The following is a 16,282-nucleotide window of genomic DNA, read 5'->3' on the forward strand; positions in this document are numbered from 1 at the left end:
AACAACCCACAGTGTGCCTAACCAAAGCTGCTACCTAAACATACAGTACCTAAACAACCACAGTGTGCCTAACCAAAGCTGCTGCCTTAACATACAGTACCTAAACAACCACAGTGTGCCTAACCAAAGCTGCTGCCTTAACATACAGTACCTAAACAACCACAACCAATGGCCACATAAATATTAGATGACAGGACTGTTTTGCTATGTTTCTGAAATTGTAACAAATTAAAAAAATATTTGCCTTCACAGCCCAGTTACCTGCCAACCTCCACGACCCATCTGACACCACCCCTGCTCCCGTCTGGCTTTAGCGGCCATGGCCCTCGTCACAACCATGGGAGTGGTGCCAGTCATTCTCCTGGTCCTGGCAGCCTTTGACTCAGGTGAACCAATCCCATACAGTATCTCTCTACACGACTGTGACCTGTTTTATGACCTTTTACAAAGTTACGCTGTCATTAGAGATGCTGTAAATGCTGAAGAAAATACAAACTGGGTTCATCTCAATAAATTAATCTCCTCGTCTCCTTTGAAAAACTGACTGAACAGGGTGGAAGCAAATTCATTCACCATATAGCTTTCACCTATCCTGTCAATATACAGTACCAGTCCAAAGTTTGGACACACCTACTCATTCAAGGGTTTTTCTTTATTTTTACAATTTTCTACATTGTAGAATAATAGCGAAGACATCAAAACTATTAAATAGCACATGGAATCATGTAGTAACCAAAAAAGTGTTATAAAATATATTTGAGATTCTTCAGAGTAGCAACCCTTTGCCTTGATGACTTCTTGGCATTCTCTCAACCAGCTTCACTTGGAATGCTTTTCCAAAAGCAGCCAACAAGTGCTCAGCAAGTGCTTAACGAGCCATGCTCATGGTCCAAGCACACCAAGACAGTTGTGAAGAGGGCACGACAACACCTTTTCCCCCTCAGGGGACTGAAAATATTTGCCATGGGTCCCCGGATCGTCAAAACGTTCTACAGCTGCACAACTGAGAGCATCCTGACCAGTTGCATCACTGCCTGGTATGGCAACTGCTCGGCATCTGACCGTAAGGCGCTACAAAGGGTATTGCGTACGGCCCAGTACATCACTGGGGCCAAGCTTCCTTTCATCCAGGACCTATATACTAGGCGGTGTCAGAGGAAAGCCTCCAAAAAATGTCAGACTCCAGTTACCCAAGTCATAGACTGTTCTCTCGGCTACCGCACGGCAAGCGGTACTGGAGCTCCAAGTCTAGGACCAAAAGGCTCCTTAACAGCTTCTACCCCTCAAGCCATAAGACTGCTGAACAATTATTCAAATGGCCACCAGGACTATTTACATTGACACTCCCCTTGGTACCGGTACCCCCTGTATATAGCCTCGTTATTTCTTTTGTTACTTTTTATTATTTTTTACTTTAGTTTATTTGGTAAATGTTTTCTTAACTCTTTCTTGAACTGCATTGTTGGTTAAGGGCTTGTAAGTAAGTATTTCACGGTTCCTGTTGTATTCGGCGCATATGACAAAATAAAGTTTTATTTTATTTTAGTCAGAATTCCACCAGTCTAATGTCCATTGTTCATGTTTCTTGCCCCAAGCAAGTATCTTCTTCTTATTGGTGTCCTTTAGTAGTGGTTTCTTTGCAGCAATTCAACCATGAAGGCCTGATTCACGCAGTCTCCTCTGAACAGTTGATGTTGAGATGTGTCTGTTACTTGAACTATGTGAAGCATTTATTTGGGCTGAAATTTCTGAGGCTGGAACTTATCCTCTGCAGCAGAGGTAACTCTGGGTCTTCCATTCCTGTGGCGGTCCTCATGAGAGCCAGTTTCATCATAGCGCTTGATGGTTTTTGCGACTGCACTTGAAGAAACTTTCAAAGTTATTGAAATTTTCAGTATTGACTGACCTTCATGTCTTGAAGTAATGATGGACTGTCGTTTCTCTTTGCTTATTTGAGCTGTTCTTGCCATAATATGTACTTGGTCTTTTACCAAATAGGGCTATCTTCTGTATACCATCCCTACCTTGTCACAACACAACTGATTGGCTAAAACGCATTAAAAAGGAAAGAAATTCCACGAAGCACACCTGTTAATTGAAATGCATTCCAGGTGACTGCCTCATGAAGCTGGTTGAGAGAATGTCAAGAGTGTCCAAAGCTGTCATCAAGGCGAAGGGTGGCTACTTTGAAGAATCTCAAATATAGAATATTTCGATTTGTTTAACACTTTTTTGGTTACTTCATGATTCCATATGTGTTTTTTCATAGTTTTGATGTCTTCACTATTATTCTACAATGTAGAAAATAAACCCTTGAATGAGTACAGTAGGTGTGTCCAAACTTTTGACTGATACTGTAGCTTTCACCCATCCTGTCCTTTCAGATTACTGGAGATGAAGGAAAGGAGAATAGGAGAGGAAGCCACTTTACACTATTGAGATGCGCCTGTTGTGTTGAATGAAAGGAAAACAGGCTGATCAGGCCTGTAGTATGTCCCCCTCTGCTGGTATGACACTAGTAGTATTGGAGCGTTCTCCATCTCTGTCATCAACAGCACATAGTCACCTAAAATCCAATTTCCTTTATTAGTTAAACAATATGGAACACAGACTCTTAAGTCTGTTGACATGTTTGAGGATTTTTGTTGATTAAATAATCTTATCCTGGAGCAGAATTGTTTTGTTTGCATATGAAAATGGCTGTTTTATCAGTTTCTACCCTCTTTAGCGTCCACAGCACTCTCTTTTCCTAATAGCTTTGGCAAAGAGTTCATCACTGCGTTCCCGGAGAACATCGCCTTTTATCATCCCACTCAGCCGTACAACAGAATTGTAATCACAGCACTACACAGTGACACCACGGTAATTGTGAAAATGAAGGAACTGGGTTCCACAGATACCAGGAACCTGAATGCAGCACAGGAAGTTGTGATTCAGGCAAGTTGGAAAAGGGCAGAACTCAAGAGGTCAAAGTTCTCTAACAACACAATCCATGTGACCAGCAACAACGACATCAGTGTCCTTGCCATCAGCCAAAGAGGTGAAAGCATCCAGACCACGGTAGTCCCACCGGTGGAGAGCTTGGGTACAGAGTACCATGTCCCCCCTATACCTGAGATGAAGCATCCTCAGCCTCAAATAGACCCAGGGAACCATTTGTTTAGGCTCATCATCATAAACAATAAAGAAACTAACGAGGTCACCATCTCAGGGCCAGCAGGTGAGAACGAGACTGTCTCACTCCAGCCTTTCCAACTGGTTCAACTCTGGCTCAATAGATTGCTGCCAGAGCCACACGTGTTGGCCGACCACCCCGTGGTGGTTCTGTACAGCCACCCATGCGCTGCCACAACTAACTGCACCTGTAGTTTTCTGTTCATCCCTCTGTACCCCGTCACAGCATGGGGGTCAGAATACCTCGTGCACCCCTCTTTGGAGAATGGAGCTTTGAATGAAACTACCTTTCTGCTGACGACCAACCAAAGTGTGAGTTTACTCAGCGAACCCCCCACAGAGCCCCTCCAACTGCAGTCTTCCCGCGAGCTGCCCTTCTATCCCTTCCTCCCTGGTGGCTCCTCCCTGGTCAAGACCTCCAGTCTTGTCTCCCTGACTCTCCACAGGCCAGGCCTACTACTCAGCCTCATCCCAACGCATAGCTTCTCCTCCTGCTACCTCCTCCACTCCCTCAATGCCATGAAGAACCAGGCCCTGTTAGTGGCCCTCACAGCCCAGACAGAGGGGGTGCATCAGGGGAACACAGCCCTGGATGTCACATGGACTCCCATGATGGGGACCGAGTACTCCTGGGCACTCGTTGACTTTGGGACAAAATACAGGAAGCATGTCATCTGGCATAGTTCCTCCAAAATGGCTGCTTACTACTTGGGAGAGACAAACGGCATGGTTTTTGGGAATCCGGCTGCCAGCATCAGCACAGATCCAGGTATGGTGTTGTAGAGGTTTCATAGAGTTGTATTGCTGTGAATTATGCATATCATTCATGTCTGTCGTATGCCAGTTTATTTATAGGAATATATTGATTGCTCTCTCGTGTGTGTGTGTGCGTGCTCGTTTGTATGCACAGATTCTAAGGGCTGTTTGCTGAGGCCAGAGGTTGTGGCACTTGGGGACGAGCAGGGTGGCTGGCCCGAGTCTCTGAAGTACTGCCAAGATCAGGGCTACAGTCTGGTCAGCCTGAACACAGAAGAGTTTCTACTTCAAGTGACCAATAAACTGAGGGAGTCTGAGACCCAGATTCAGGGACAGACGCAGGGTCAGGTGTGGATAGGCCTCCGTCGGAGCTCACTGACAGGACAGTGGTACTGGCTGAGCAAGGATGCTGTGTCCTTCAGCCACTGGGCCCAGGATGAGCCAGGGACCACCATACAGGGCCAGTGTGCCATGATGACACTGGACCCCCAGGGAAACTATACCTGGAGCGACCAGAGCTGCTGTGAAGCTCTCCCAGCCGTCTGCTACAGAGAGCCACTACACTTCCCCCTTCAGTAGAGCTCTATACTTGACTACGGCCCTTTCTGTAGGACCCTTCATACATTATACTCACTAGATTCAAGCCCCTTTGTGAAGGGCATTTCATAAGATATATTCTCTAAACAGCTATACTGTATGTCTCAATCCAGAATGATTGAAACTGACTGTCTGGTGTTTCTCTTCCATATGTGGAGTTGAGGCATATATCTGGATAAAGTCATTCTGATGTCTCTGATCTAGGACTTCTAGACAAATAAGACTGTTTTTACTTGTTATTCATATTACAGGTCCAAACCTGATTGTATCAAATCTATGAAACATAGCATATTTTTTTAATCTACTGTAGTCTTGTGTAAAGTCTTTGATAAGGTGTAACATATGGATTGAAATACTGAGGAGTTAACTAGATAAATGTTTTCCTTTTGCAAATGCTATAGACTGGTTGGTTGTTTAGCTGCAAAACCGAGACGTGCGCAATTATGGGGCGAAACACGTGGTTGGCTTAGACTATTGACAACATGTAAACTATATTTCATCTCCAAATGTTTATAAAAAATAAATACATTTGCACAATGAGCACTTGTCTCTCAAATACATTGTTAGTTATTGGTTAGCTAGATAGCTCATTTTAGCCATATTAGCATAGATGTGACATCAGTCAAAACGCCTCAACAAGACATGGTATCAAGAACAAGATAAAGACTTGCTCAAACAAGACACCTAAAGTACTATTCCCCACATGGCAGCTTCTTGTTATATTACCTTAAATGACATTAAATGTGGCATATTTGTAAAACAAGCTATGCTTGTGCTGTATTCTTTAAACCACCATAACCACAATAAAAAATACCGTCCTCACCTTTAAATGTACAGCGGTTTTGTGTGTAGCCCCCATTTTGAGGCTTGACAAATAGTTAGATGATCACAACATTTCAACCAATGAGTTAGATTCATAAACAATAAACTAATGATTTACACTCTTCATTACATATAAACCCTTGGTAGGGAATGAGGTGGGTTCTAATTACATGCAAATAGGTCCATAATGTATTGTTTATTGAAGACAAATGGAAAAATGAATGAGAAGTTAAAACATTTGGATTAGTGTGTATGCGTATGCAAACAGTGTATCATTTGAACCAGCATCTGAGCCATGCTGGGCCTCCTCCCTGCGGCAGCCAGACTACCATCCCCAGCAGCAGGAGCACCTTGAACCCCAGGGAGAGGGAGAGCAGGAGCAGCAGCGGAGGGGCCTCCCCAGAGACCTGCACCTGCCTGGGGGGCAGCATGTACAGGGTGGCCTGGTCCTTCCCCAGGGGGTTGGAGGCACTACATGTGTACTGCTGCCCAGGGAGGACATCCCGGAGCTGGCTGGTGGTGTGATGTTGCTCGAAGGACTCCTGGGAGAGGGGAGAGATGTCGGAGCCTTCCATGAGCTCGTCAGGCCCCAGCCACTGGACGTCAGGTAGGGGAGAGCCCTGGACACGACACTGAGCCCTGTAGCCAGCTTCCTCACTGCCCTCCACTGACAGGCCCAGGATTCGTGGGGCAGCTAACCATGAAAGCCATGGCAAACACAGACACCCCAAATCATTACAATCATATCCATGAAATACGCATAAATCCATCTACAATTAGACAAACAGACAAACCCATACAGAGTTGACATTAGATCGCTTTCAAGGTCTAAAACAAACTGTGTAGTACTACATTCTACAGTGTACTCATCATATACAGAATCCCCCTACCCTCCACTCTAAGCCGTGTGCCCATCTTATCCTCGTAGCTGGCGTGTGCGTGTCCGGGGACCTCCACACGGCAGTAGTAGCGTCCGTTGTCCTGCAGGGCAGCGCTGTTGATGCGCAAGGAGAGGTCGTGCTCTCGGGGGTTCCCCTCCAGGCGATAACGCTGGTCCTGCTGGGGGCCTGGCTGGCAGGTCTTGGCCCCAGTGGGAGAGGAGCAGTGGTAGAGCACCGTAGAGCCCTGGCCGTGGCCCAGCCGCCACACCACCTGCAGGGAGGAGTGCTGCGTGTGGTGGGGGTGGGTGAAGGAGCAAGGCAGCACCACCGGGTAGCCCTCCATGGCACGTACCTCCGCCTGAACCTTCATGGACCAGCCGTCATCGTTCGAAGCAGCGCCCAGGGCTGGATGTGTCATAATATATGCTATTAATGCTCAGGAAAGATGGAGAACTGGAGCTGATATATGATACTTTAAATTGCATAGTGATACAAACTTTGTATGTTTAATCAAACTTTAACTATGGTTTAAAAACACATTTTGAAAACTGGAATCGTTCCGTATTCCTGTAAGCAAAATGTCAATCTGAAAGTGGTGTCCAAATCCGCCATGCTTTGAAAATGAGGAAGGATTAACAGACTTGAAGAAAAAAGTTCACTTTGATCTAACTTTGCTTTCTGTTTTCCATTTGCTTCTGAAAAAAGCAGTGCAAAATTATACCTCTGAATAGTGTGACCCCACAGTTTGTCTGACAAATATTTGATCCACATATGCTGTAGTCGCGAGTCCGTCTGTAGCTTACTTACCTTCCGTGAAACACAATAGGAGATTCACCATTCTGCAGAGTGACCGGGTGTCCATGCTGAGACTGCTGTATTAAGGATAGAGTATGCAGGGAGGATTCTATGTTTGTCACCTCACCTGACTCACTGTTTCTCAGACACTGTCCCGTGGCTGCCAGTCATTCCAGTACAGATCATATGAGATTCTAGAGCGTATTTCCCTCATCTAACACACTGTCCTATAAACAAAAAGTATTCATAAACCTTGACTTTTTCCACATTTTGTTGTGTTACAAAGTGGGATTAACTTGGATTTAATTTAATTGTTGGTCAACGATCGACACAAAACTCTCTATGTCAAAGTGGAAGAATAATTATGGAAAAAATGTATTCATAAAAATAAATAAACGCTAATATATCTTGATTTGATAAGTATTCAAGCCTCTGAGTTAATATATGTTAGAATCACCTTTGGCAGCGATTACAGCTGTGAGTTTTTCTGGGTTTGAGTTTTTCTAAGAGCTTTGCACCCCTGGATTGAACAATATGTGCACATGTATGTATTTATTTAAATCTTTAAGTTCTGTCAAGTTGATTGTTGATCATTGCTAGACAGCCATTTTCAAGTCTTGCCATAGATTCTTTAAGTCAAAACTTTAACTAGGCCACTCAGGAACATTCAATGTCGTTTTGGTAAGCAACTCCAGTGTATATTTTGTCTTGTGTTTTAGGTTATTGTCCTGCTGAAAGGTGAATTTGACTCACCGTGTCAAAAAGGAGTTTAGAAAGGATTTTACCTGTGTTTAACTCTCTTCGTTTTGTTTTGTTTTATCATAAAAACTTCCTTGTCCTCATAACATGATGCAGCCACCACCATGATTGAAAATATGAGGAGTGGTACTCCGTAATGTGTTGTTTTGTATTTTCCCCAAAATTAATACTTTGTATAGAGGACAAAGTCAATTTCTTTGCCACATTTTTTTGCGGTTTTACTTTAGTGCCTTACTGCAAACAGGATGCATGTTTTGAAATATTTATAATGTGTACAGGCTTCCTTTTCACTCTGTCAATTAGGTTAGTATTGAGGAGTAACTACAATGTTGTTGATCCATCCTCAGTTTTCTCCTATCAAATAGTTTTCTCATATTTTATTATTATCTATTTGTTTACATTTATTTAACTAGGCAAGTCCGTTAAGAACACATTCTTATTTACAATGACGGCCTACACCGGCCAAACCTGGACGACGCTGGGACAATTGTATGCCGCCCTATGGGACTCCCAATTACGGGCCACTTTAATAATGGAACACTAGTCACTTTATTAATGTATACATACGGCTTTACTAATTTCACATGTATATACTGTATTCTATTCTGCTCTATTTTAGTCTATGCCACTCTGACATTGCTCGTCTTAATATTTATATATTTCTTAATTCCATTCTTTTACTTTTAGATTTGTAGTTGTAAATGAGAACTTGTTCTCAACTGGTCTACCTGGTTAAATAAAGGTGAAATAAAACAAAACAATTTGTGTGTATTGTTGTGAATTCTTAGATACTACTGCACTATTGGAGCTAGAAACACAAGCATTTCACTACACCTACAATAACATCTGCTAAACATGTGTATGTGACCAATACAATTTTATTTTATTTGATGTAAAACTGTAACTGTTTTAAAATCACCATTGGCCTCATGGTGAAATCCATGAACGGTTTCCTTCCTCTCTGGCGACTGAGTTAGGAAGGATGTCTGTATCTTTTGTAGTGACTGGGTGTATTGGTACACCATCCAAAGTGTCATTAATAACTTCACCATGCTTTTTATTTATACCCATCTACCAATAGGTGCCCTTCTTTGCAAGGCATTGGAAAACCTCCCTGGTCATTGTGGTTGAATCTATGTTTGAAATTCACTGCTGAACTGAGTGACCTTCCAGATAATTGTATGTGTGGTAGAGATCAGATAGTCATTCAGAAATCACATTTTTACTCCTGAATTTATTTAGTCTTGTCATAACAAAGGGATTGAACACTTATTGACTCAAGACATTTCAGCTTTTAATTTAAAAAAAAATACTGAACAAAAATATAAATGCAACATGCTGCAATTTCAAAGATTTTACAGAATTAAAGTTCATATAAGGGAATTGGTAAATTGAAATAAATTCATTAAGCCCTAATCTATGGATTTCACATGACTGGGAATACAGATACTGTATGCATCTGTTGGTCACAGATACCTTAAATAAAAACTAGGGGCGTGGATCAGAAAACCAGTCAGTATCTGGTGTGACCACCACTTGCCTCATGCAGCATGACACATCTCCTTCACATAGAGTTGATCAGGTTGTTGATTGTGGACTGTGGAATGTTGTCTCACTCCTCTTCCACGGCTGTGCGAAGTTACTGGATATTGGCGGGAACTGGAACATGCTGTCGTACACGTCGATCCAGAGCATCCCAAACATGGTCAATGGATGACATGTCAGGTGAGTAATGCAGGCCATGGAAGAACTGGGAAATGTTCAGCTTCCAGGAATTGTGTACAGATCCTTGCAACATGGGGCCGTGCACTATCATGCTGAAACATGAGGTGATGGCAGAGGATGAATGGCACCACAATGGGCCTCAGGATCTCATCACGGTATCTCTGTGCATTCAAATTGTCATCAATAAAATACAATTGTATTCTTCGTCCATAGCTTATGCCTGCCCATACCATAACCCCACCGCCACCATGGGGCACTCTGTTCACTAACCGGGATGTTAACAAATTTGTGAGTATGGAACATTTCTGGGATCTTTGATTTCAGCTCATGAAACATGGGACCAACACTTTATATATTGTGTTTTATATTGTTGTTCAGTGTAATTTGTAAAAATGTCTAAAAACATACTTCCACTTTGATATCATGGAGTATTGTGTATTCAATTTAATCCATTTTAAATTCAGGCTGTAACACATCAAAATGTGGAACAAGTAAAATGGTGTGAATACTGTCTGAAGGTGCTGTAGGACTATATTACTGTATATTGCTCAATTCTCACTAGACTAAACAGAGGTCCCCTATTGTTCCAGTCTTAAGGCTTTCTATAATAGATACCAGGTAAAGAGGCTCAGGAAACATATCTTAAATTCACATAAGAGACCTAAAGAAATAATACACTTCCATTTTTAATGCACTTCTGCTCAGCCAAGCCCTCATACTTGTTTCACAGTCAGCACGAAACGGGAAAGGGCTATTCTCATGTTGTACATTTCACAACTCTGTTTCCTGATTTGAGGCATTGTGTTTGTAGAAATTCCTCTCCGTGACTTGACTTTCTTTCTCTCCAGTGCTAGTGGGATACGTATCTATTTGATCACCTTTAGGATGTTGCAGGCTCAACTCTTCTCTCTCGTCTCTGTCATTACAGGTAGGCCAAACTCCAGCTTGACCTATTTCTATTCACATCCACTTTTTCATTTTGGTGAAACATTCCTATTTAAGCTTTAGCATTCTTGAATCATTTGGAAATAAAGGAATTATCCATCTTTACTGTTGTAATATTGATGAGTATATGTTTATACAGTATCATAAGAGATGATTTGTTGATCCTTTGGGTAGTGACGTGTGTGTTTAAATAAAGTACAACAGAATATCAACAAGGAGCAATAGATTGCCTGTTGAACCAATTAGAATACAAGTTTAAAAAAACACTTGAGATCAGAAAAAACAAACATGAAATATCCATAATATGGTTGATTTCTCTAATTTCTCTAATTGTGAACTAATATTCCTCCCACTAGGCACCTTCTCACAACAGTGGTCCATGACAGTTCCCCCTGTAGTGAATAGCACCATAGGAGGAGATGTGGTCCTACCCTGCTCCTTCACCCACCCCAAGCAACAAGACTACTCCAAAGACATCACAGTCCAGTGGATCACCAGACAATTCCATGATACGCCCTTCTTCCAATGCAAGGTGACAAATGTTACTACGGGTGGAATGAATGAATGCTCAGTTCCAGAGTCATACCAACGCTTCTCAGTCAAAGGAGACCCTAAGCAGAGGGATCTCTCTCTCCTCATCAGAGATCTGGCGGTCACAGACAATGGAGTATACTTCTGCAGAGTGGAGCTGGACTATTACTGGGGTTATGGGAAGTGGCAGACTGCCAGCGGCACACAGCTCAATATCATTGGTAAAGGTCTCTCACTACGTTGTCAGCAATAAAATATGTTTTATTGAGGGTCTGGTGGTCTAGGAAAATGAAACTCTTTACCACAATGATACTCATGCAAGGTTTGTGCTTTGTCCCTAGCTAAGGCCCAGATTCTCAGCCTGTCTTGGGTAGAGGCGTCCCTCGGACCAGGCAACGGGAGCCTCAGGTGTGTAGTTGAGGGGAACCCCCCATCCACCATCACCTGGTTCTCCTCCTCTAAGGGCAACATAGACCCAGGTGTCAGCATCATAGGAACCCACCCATTTCAGTGGACCAGTTCAATCCCCTACTTCACCCAGGAAGTGTACACCTGCAGGGCAGAGAACAGCCTGGGGAGGGCAGAGAGACGGTTCCCCCCTGGACCCACTGCGCTGACCGTAGCCCTCTCTGTGTGTGGGGTCCTGCTTCTGCTGCTGCTCCTTGGCGGGGCTTTATTTAACCTGAGAAAAAGAGGTAGGTGATCTCTGTAAGAAAATAAATACTAGTTAAGATATATTTTTGGTGTATTTACAGATTCATATACTATCTCTGGTCTTTTCCAAAAGGATACCTGAGATACTGCAATTCAGAAAAGATTAAGCAGCAATCTGAGTTGTGCACAGATCCTACTATAGGTAAGGGGTCTTACTCTTTTCTAGACAATCTGAGTCTTTGAATAGTATTTCTGATCAGTAATAATTTTTCCTCAGAGTTTGAGTTGAAAGCCAGTTTAAGTTGTAAGCTATTCAGTACATTTTTACATTTTTGTAATTTAGCGGACGCTTTATCCAGAGCGACTTACAGGAGCAATTAGGGTTAAGTGCCTTGCTCAAGGGCACATTGGCAGATGTTTTACCTAGTTTGCTCAGGAATTCGAACTGGCCCAACACTCTTAACCCGCTAGACTACCTGCTGCCTATCACCACACATATGCTTCCCTATGTACCACTCCATCAACTTTACTTGTCTACGGCCCACTCATTGTCTGTGTATTCTACACCCTCTTCTCCCGTATCCTTCAATCCCTGCCTGCTGTCCCAAATACACCTCTGTAGAAGTGGGCAACATAGATCGGGTCCAGTATCGAGTCTGAGCATAGCTCTTCATGTCCTCTCATTCAGTCATAAACTTTGTGCGTCACAGCAGTTTACATTTGTACATGTTACTTCTCTGTTTCTAAAGCTGTGGTCAGTGAATCCTCTATCTACGCCAATGTCTCAGAAATGGGTGAGTGGACAAGACCGTAAAGGATTTGCTGATGGTTCAGATCTGTAATGTGTCACATCGTTTATTACTGTCGTTCTCTGCACAAACAGAAAGCCCACAGTCGTTGCATAAACATGATTCACCAGAAGATGGCGACATTGAGCTAAATCTGGTATACGCAACCATTCAACTGAACACCACCACTCAATGTAAGTATTCAATTATTGCAATTTTGGGCCATGAATTCCATAGGTATACCACTAAGTACCAGAACCAGCTCAGATAAGCTTGTGAAATTGCCCTCTTTTCTTTTAAGCACCCCAAAGAAGCTCTCGTGTCCCCATACCAGATGAAGGTGAATTATTGTTTATCCTTGACATAGTGCTTTTCTTGAAGGTGACACAAGAAAGTCTAAGATTGCATAATAAAGCTGAAACAGCAATGTCCTTAACATGACATAACATGATATAATGCCAACCCTTCACTCTTCATTGTCATTCCATTATTCTGATTATGCTGTCCATTGTCATTTCAGGTGTCCACTATGCTATTGTGAGGGTATGCTAGGGTGAACTGCCGAGGCACCACAGAGAGAATGCAACTCTAGAGGTATGTCATAATGAAACTGACCTCCCTCATTCTGACAGACATTTCCCAAGACACCTTCAAAAAAAAATCTACGAGAGTTTGGCAGTCAGTCTTATTGCCATTGTTCACAACATTGGGACAACTTGGTAGATTTCGTTTTTATATTGTTATTCTTATGGAAGTGTTATTGTAACTGTATTGTTATTGTAATTGTCAAAAATGTTACTCAATAACAACTGTTATTGTTCTGGAGCGCCATTACATCATTATACTTCTGGGTTTCCTTTCAAAGAAGTGAAGCGTTCCTTTTAAACACACGTCACATGAACCCAAAGAGGAACTCCAGTGCAGTCATTCGCCTCAACCTCCACAGAACCAGCTGATGCTATCTGGGCAAAACTTGAGTGTACCTGTGGTTGAGTGTGGTCAACCACCGGCTCTGCAAGGAACTCTGTAATCCAACTACTGAAGGGTTTTCTCATATTGGTGTATAATAATAATAATATTCATAATAATACATAGTATTTATATAGCATTTTTCAAGGACGCAAAGTCGCTTGGGTCCATGTCCATGTTCTTACCATGTGGTGCATCACTAAACGAAACTAAACGTCCCTGCAGAACCATGAAGCAGAAAGCGTTTGGTGCATCACTAAACTAAACGTCCCTGCAGAACCATGAAGCAGAAAGCGTGTGGTGCATCACTAAACTAAACGTCCCTGCAGAACCATGAAGCAGAAAGCGTGTGGTGCATCACTAAACTAAACGTCCCTGCAGAACCATGAAGCAGAAAGCGTGTGGTGCATCACTAAACTAAACGTCCCTGCAGAACCATGAAGCAGAAAGCGTGTGGTGCATTTGTACATGTAAATGTATTGGTTTCCTTTGGCTGCAGTGTTTCTGATGTTCTCAAAGTGTCATGGAGGATCTAGTTCCTCTGGACCACATGCAGAGAGTAATTCATTCAGGTTCTTAAGATTGTACAGCTGATGCATAAGACTGTTTGGCTTGCCATGATAATGTCCTTTTAGGGTGTGGTTTGGTCTCCATATCTGGCTTCACTTGCTCGTATGGAGACTAGGCCTACTGGTATGCACAGCCAGAGTGTGTCTGTCTGTGCCTGTGTGTCTGTGCGCGCGCGAGCGCCTTTATGTGGTAATGTTTTCTAAGCACTCTTTCCCATTCTGCTCTGTAGCAGTCGCGGGACGTGGTGACAGAGAAGAGCATCCTGCCCTCGTCTCCATTGTAACAGCTGTTTATGGATGGGGGGAGCCAGAAACAAAACCCTACTGCTGCAAACCATCGAAATATGAAAAACTCCTTCCTGATGGGGTTCAGTCTTACTTCATCGCTATCCATTTTGTTATGTAGCTTGATTGACATGGGCCTAACATTTGTGCTTAGTTGGTTATTTTTGGTAAGTGTCTGTGGGTGCCTAGGGACAGTGGGTTAACTGCCTTGTTCAGGGGCAGAACGACATAATGATGTTTAAAGCATGAAGATGTAAATAATACACTACACTGAATCTATTTTAGCATGGCCTGGGGTAGTCCCATTAGTGCAGTCCCCTTGGGATAGGATGGTGAGCCTATAGTTTAACACCTGTTGACACCACATGGTTACCAATTCAACCGCAAAACCTACATTAGGTCTGACCATAAAGTAATGTGAGCTTCTTGCTTGCTTGTGCAATGTGGGTGGATTTTTTTTTCAATTAACCTGGGACAAATACAATTCAGCTGTGATATAGTACGGAGGTCGAATAGGTATGGGTCTATGGTGCAGGCTACAGTGATATAGGGCCTAACGTGTCATTAACAATAGTAGGCATAAGTTTGATGAACTTCAAACATATTCAGATTGATAGCCACATGCTTAATCAACTTCTACAGATCAACTTCAACCATCATGTGAACACTATTTATGTGGAGACTGTAAGTGCCTCATTATTTACATCCATAACACACGCGGTGACGCTGCCAGTAGCTTGAAATGAGACCCAATCGTGCGGGAGTGATTTGCGGACAATACGTGTTTTGATAGCACTTTCTCTTCCAGTCAGTCATTTTATGTCCATGGGCGAGTTTGTTTTTCTTTACCCGGTGTCTAACACATTTTAGTCCATTCCATTGGTCCTTAAATAAATTCACCACTCACCTGGGGCCATGCAAAACGAACTGGCCCATCGAGTAAAAGCAACATTGTAGCTGTTGAAGTTGAAAATTGCTACTGTTTCCTGGAAACCCCACCCCAACTGAATCTCACCCTCAATGAAGTAGGGTTACCACAGCCGCAAAGTCTAAATTGGCTATCGTAAAAATGTATCGTAAAATAACCTGCAATTGTGCTTTTTGGTCTTAATTTAAGGTTACGGTTAGGCATAAGGTTAGGATTCGGTTTAAAATCACATTTTAAGAAGATTTGTAGAAACAGGCGGGGTTTATGACTTTGTGGCTGTGGTAACTAGTAACAACAATGACGTAGACGAAGCACAGTAGTAGCAGCCGCCTGTGATTCCTGGGCCACAATAAACTAGTCTAGACTATTTACACTGTATTGTATTTATTTATACATTTCAAAATGTCTCATACTGTTGTTACTACCACCACCACGACGACATCGTCTTCAGGCGAAGGTTTCTTGAATTTGGGCTATACTCGCTCTGTACAAGGATTACTGAAAATCGCCCAATTGGTAAGAGCTTTTGATCAGATATGTATACTGATGTTCTGCACAGAATTATACCATTTTTTTGTACGTTTTTATTTTTAATGTTGGGATTGGGTTGTATTTTATATTGCTTACTGTCTGCTGTCTTCGTGATCTTTAATCCAAAATGTGGAGAATGCACTCAAAAGTTGAGGATAAAGGGGAGCGAGGTGCGTAACAGAAACTCTGATTCATTCGTATGCTAGCAGCAGTAGTGGAAAAAGTACCCAATTGTTGTAAAAGTAGATACCTTAATAGAAAATGACTCAAGTAAAAGTGAAATTCACCCGGTAAAATATTGTTTGAGTAAAAGTGTAAAAGTATTTGGTTTAAACTATACTTAAGTATCAAAAGTAAATGTAATTGCTAAAATATACTTTAGTATCAAAAATAAAAGTCTAAATAATTTCAAATTCCTTATATTAAGCAATTCACACGGCATCATTTTCATATTTTCTTTATTTACTGATAGCCAGGGGCATGCGCTAACACTCAGACATCATTTATAAACGAGGCATCCGCCAGATCAGAGGCCATGGGGATGACCAGAGATGTTCTCTTGATAAGTGTGTG

The 16,282-nt window shown here is 42.4% G+C and overlaps 2 protein-coding genes across 2 annotated transcripts; one reads left to right on the forward strand and one right to left on the reverse strand.

Annotated features, from left to right (window-relative positions):
• Window positions 1–1,431: 1,431 nt before the first annotated feature.
• Window positions 1,432–6,648, reverse strand: si:dkey-11p23.7 (V-set and Ig domain-containing protein; the record flags this gene model as incomplete). Its single annotated transcript, XM_038976491.1, has 3 exons — window positions 6,240–6,648; window positions 5,668–6,043; window positions 1,432–1,444 (listed from the first exon to the last, which is right to left on the reverse strand). Coding segments are annotated over exons 1-3 (798 nt in total), but the record flags the coding sequence as incomplete, so codon positions are not given.
• A 3,706-nt stretch (window positions 6,649–10,354) lies between these two features.
• siglec15l (sialic acid binding Ig-like lectin 15, like) lies at window positions 10,355–15,584 on the forward strand. Its single transcript, XM_038977243.1, has 9 exons — window positions 10,355–10,437; window positions 10,811–11,206; window positions 11,327–11,680; window positions 11,773–11,841; window positions 12,389–12,433; window positions 12,523–12,621; window positions 12,729–12,767; window positions 12,948–13,021; window positions 14,196–15,584. Exons 1-8 carry the CDS (start codon window positions 10,395–10,397, stop codon window positions 12,977–12,979), a joined length of 1,077 nt encoding a protein of 358 aa, XP_038833171.1. The 5' UTR covers window positions 10,355–10,394; the 3' UTR covers window positions 12,980–13,021; window positions 14,196–15,584.
• Window positions 15,585–16,282: the final 698 nt, after the last annotated feature.

Source organism: Salvelinus namaycush, chromosome 37 (assembly GCF_016432855.1).
Source record: "Salvelinus namaycush isolate Seneca chromosome 37, SaNama_1.0, whole genome shotgun sequence".
NCBI lineage: Eukaryota > Metazoa > Chordata > Actinopteri > Salmoniformes > Salmonidae > Salvelinus > Salvelinus namaycush.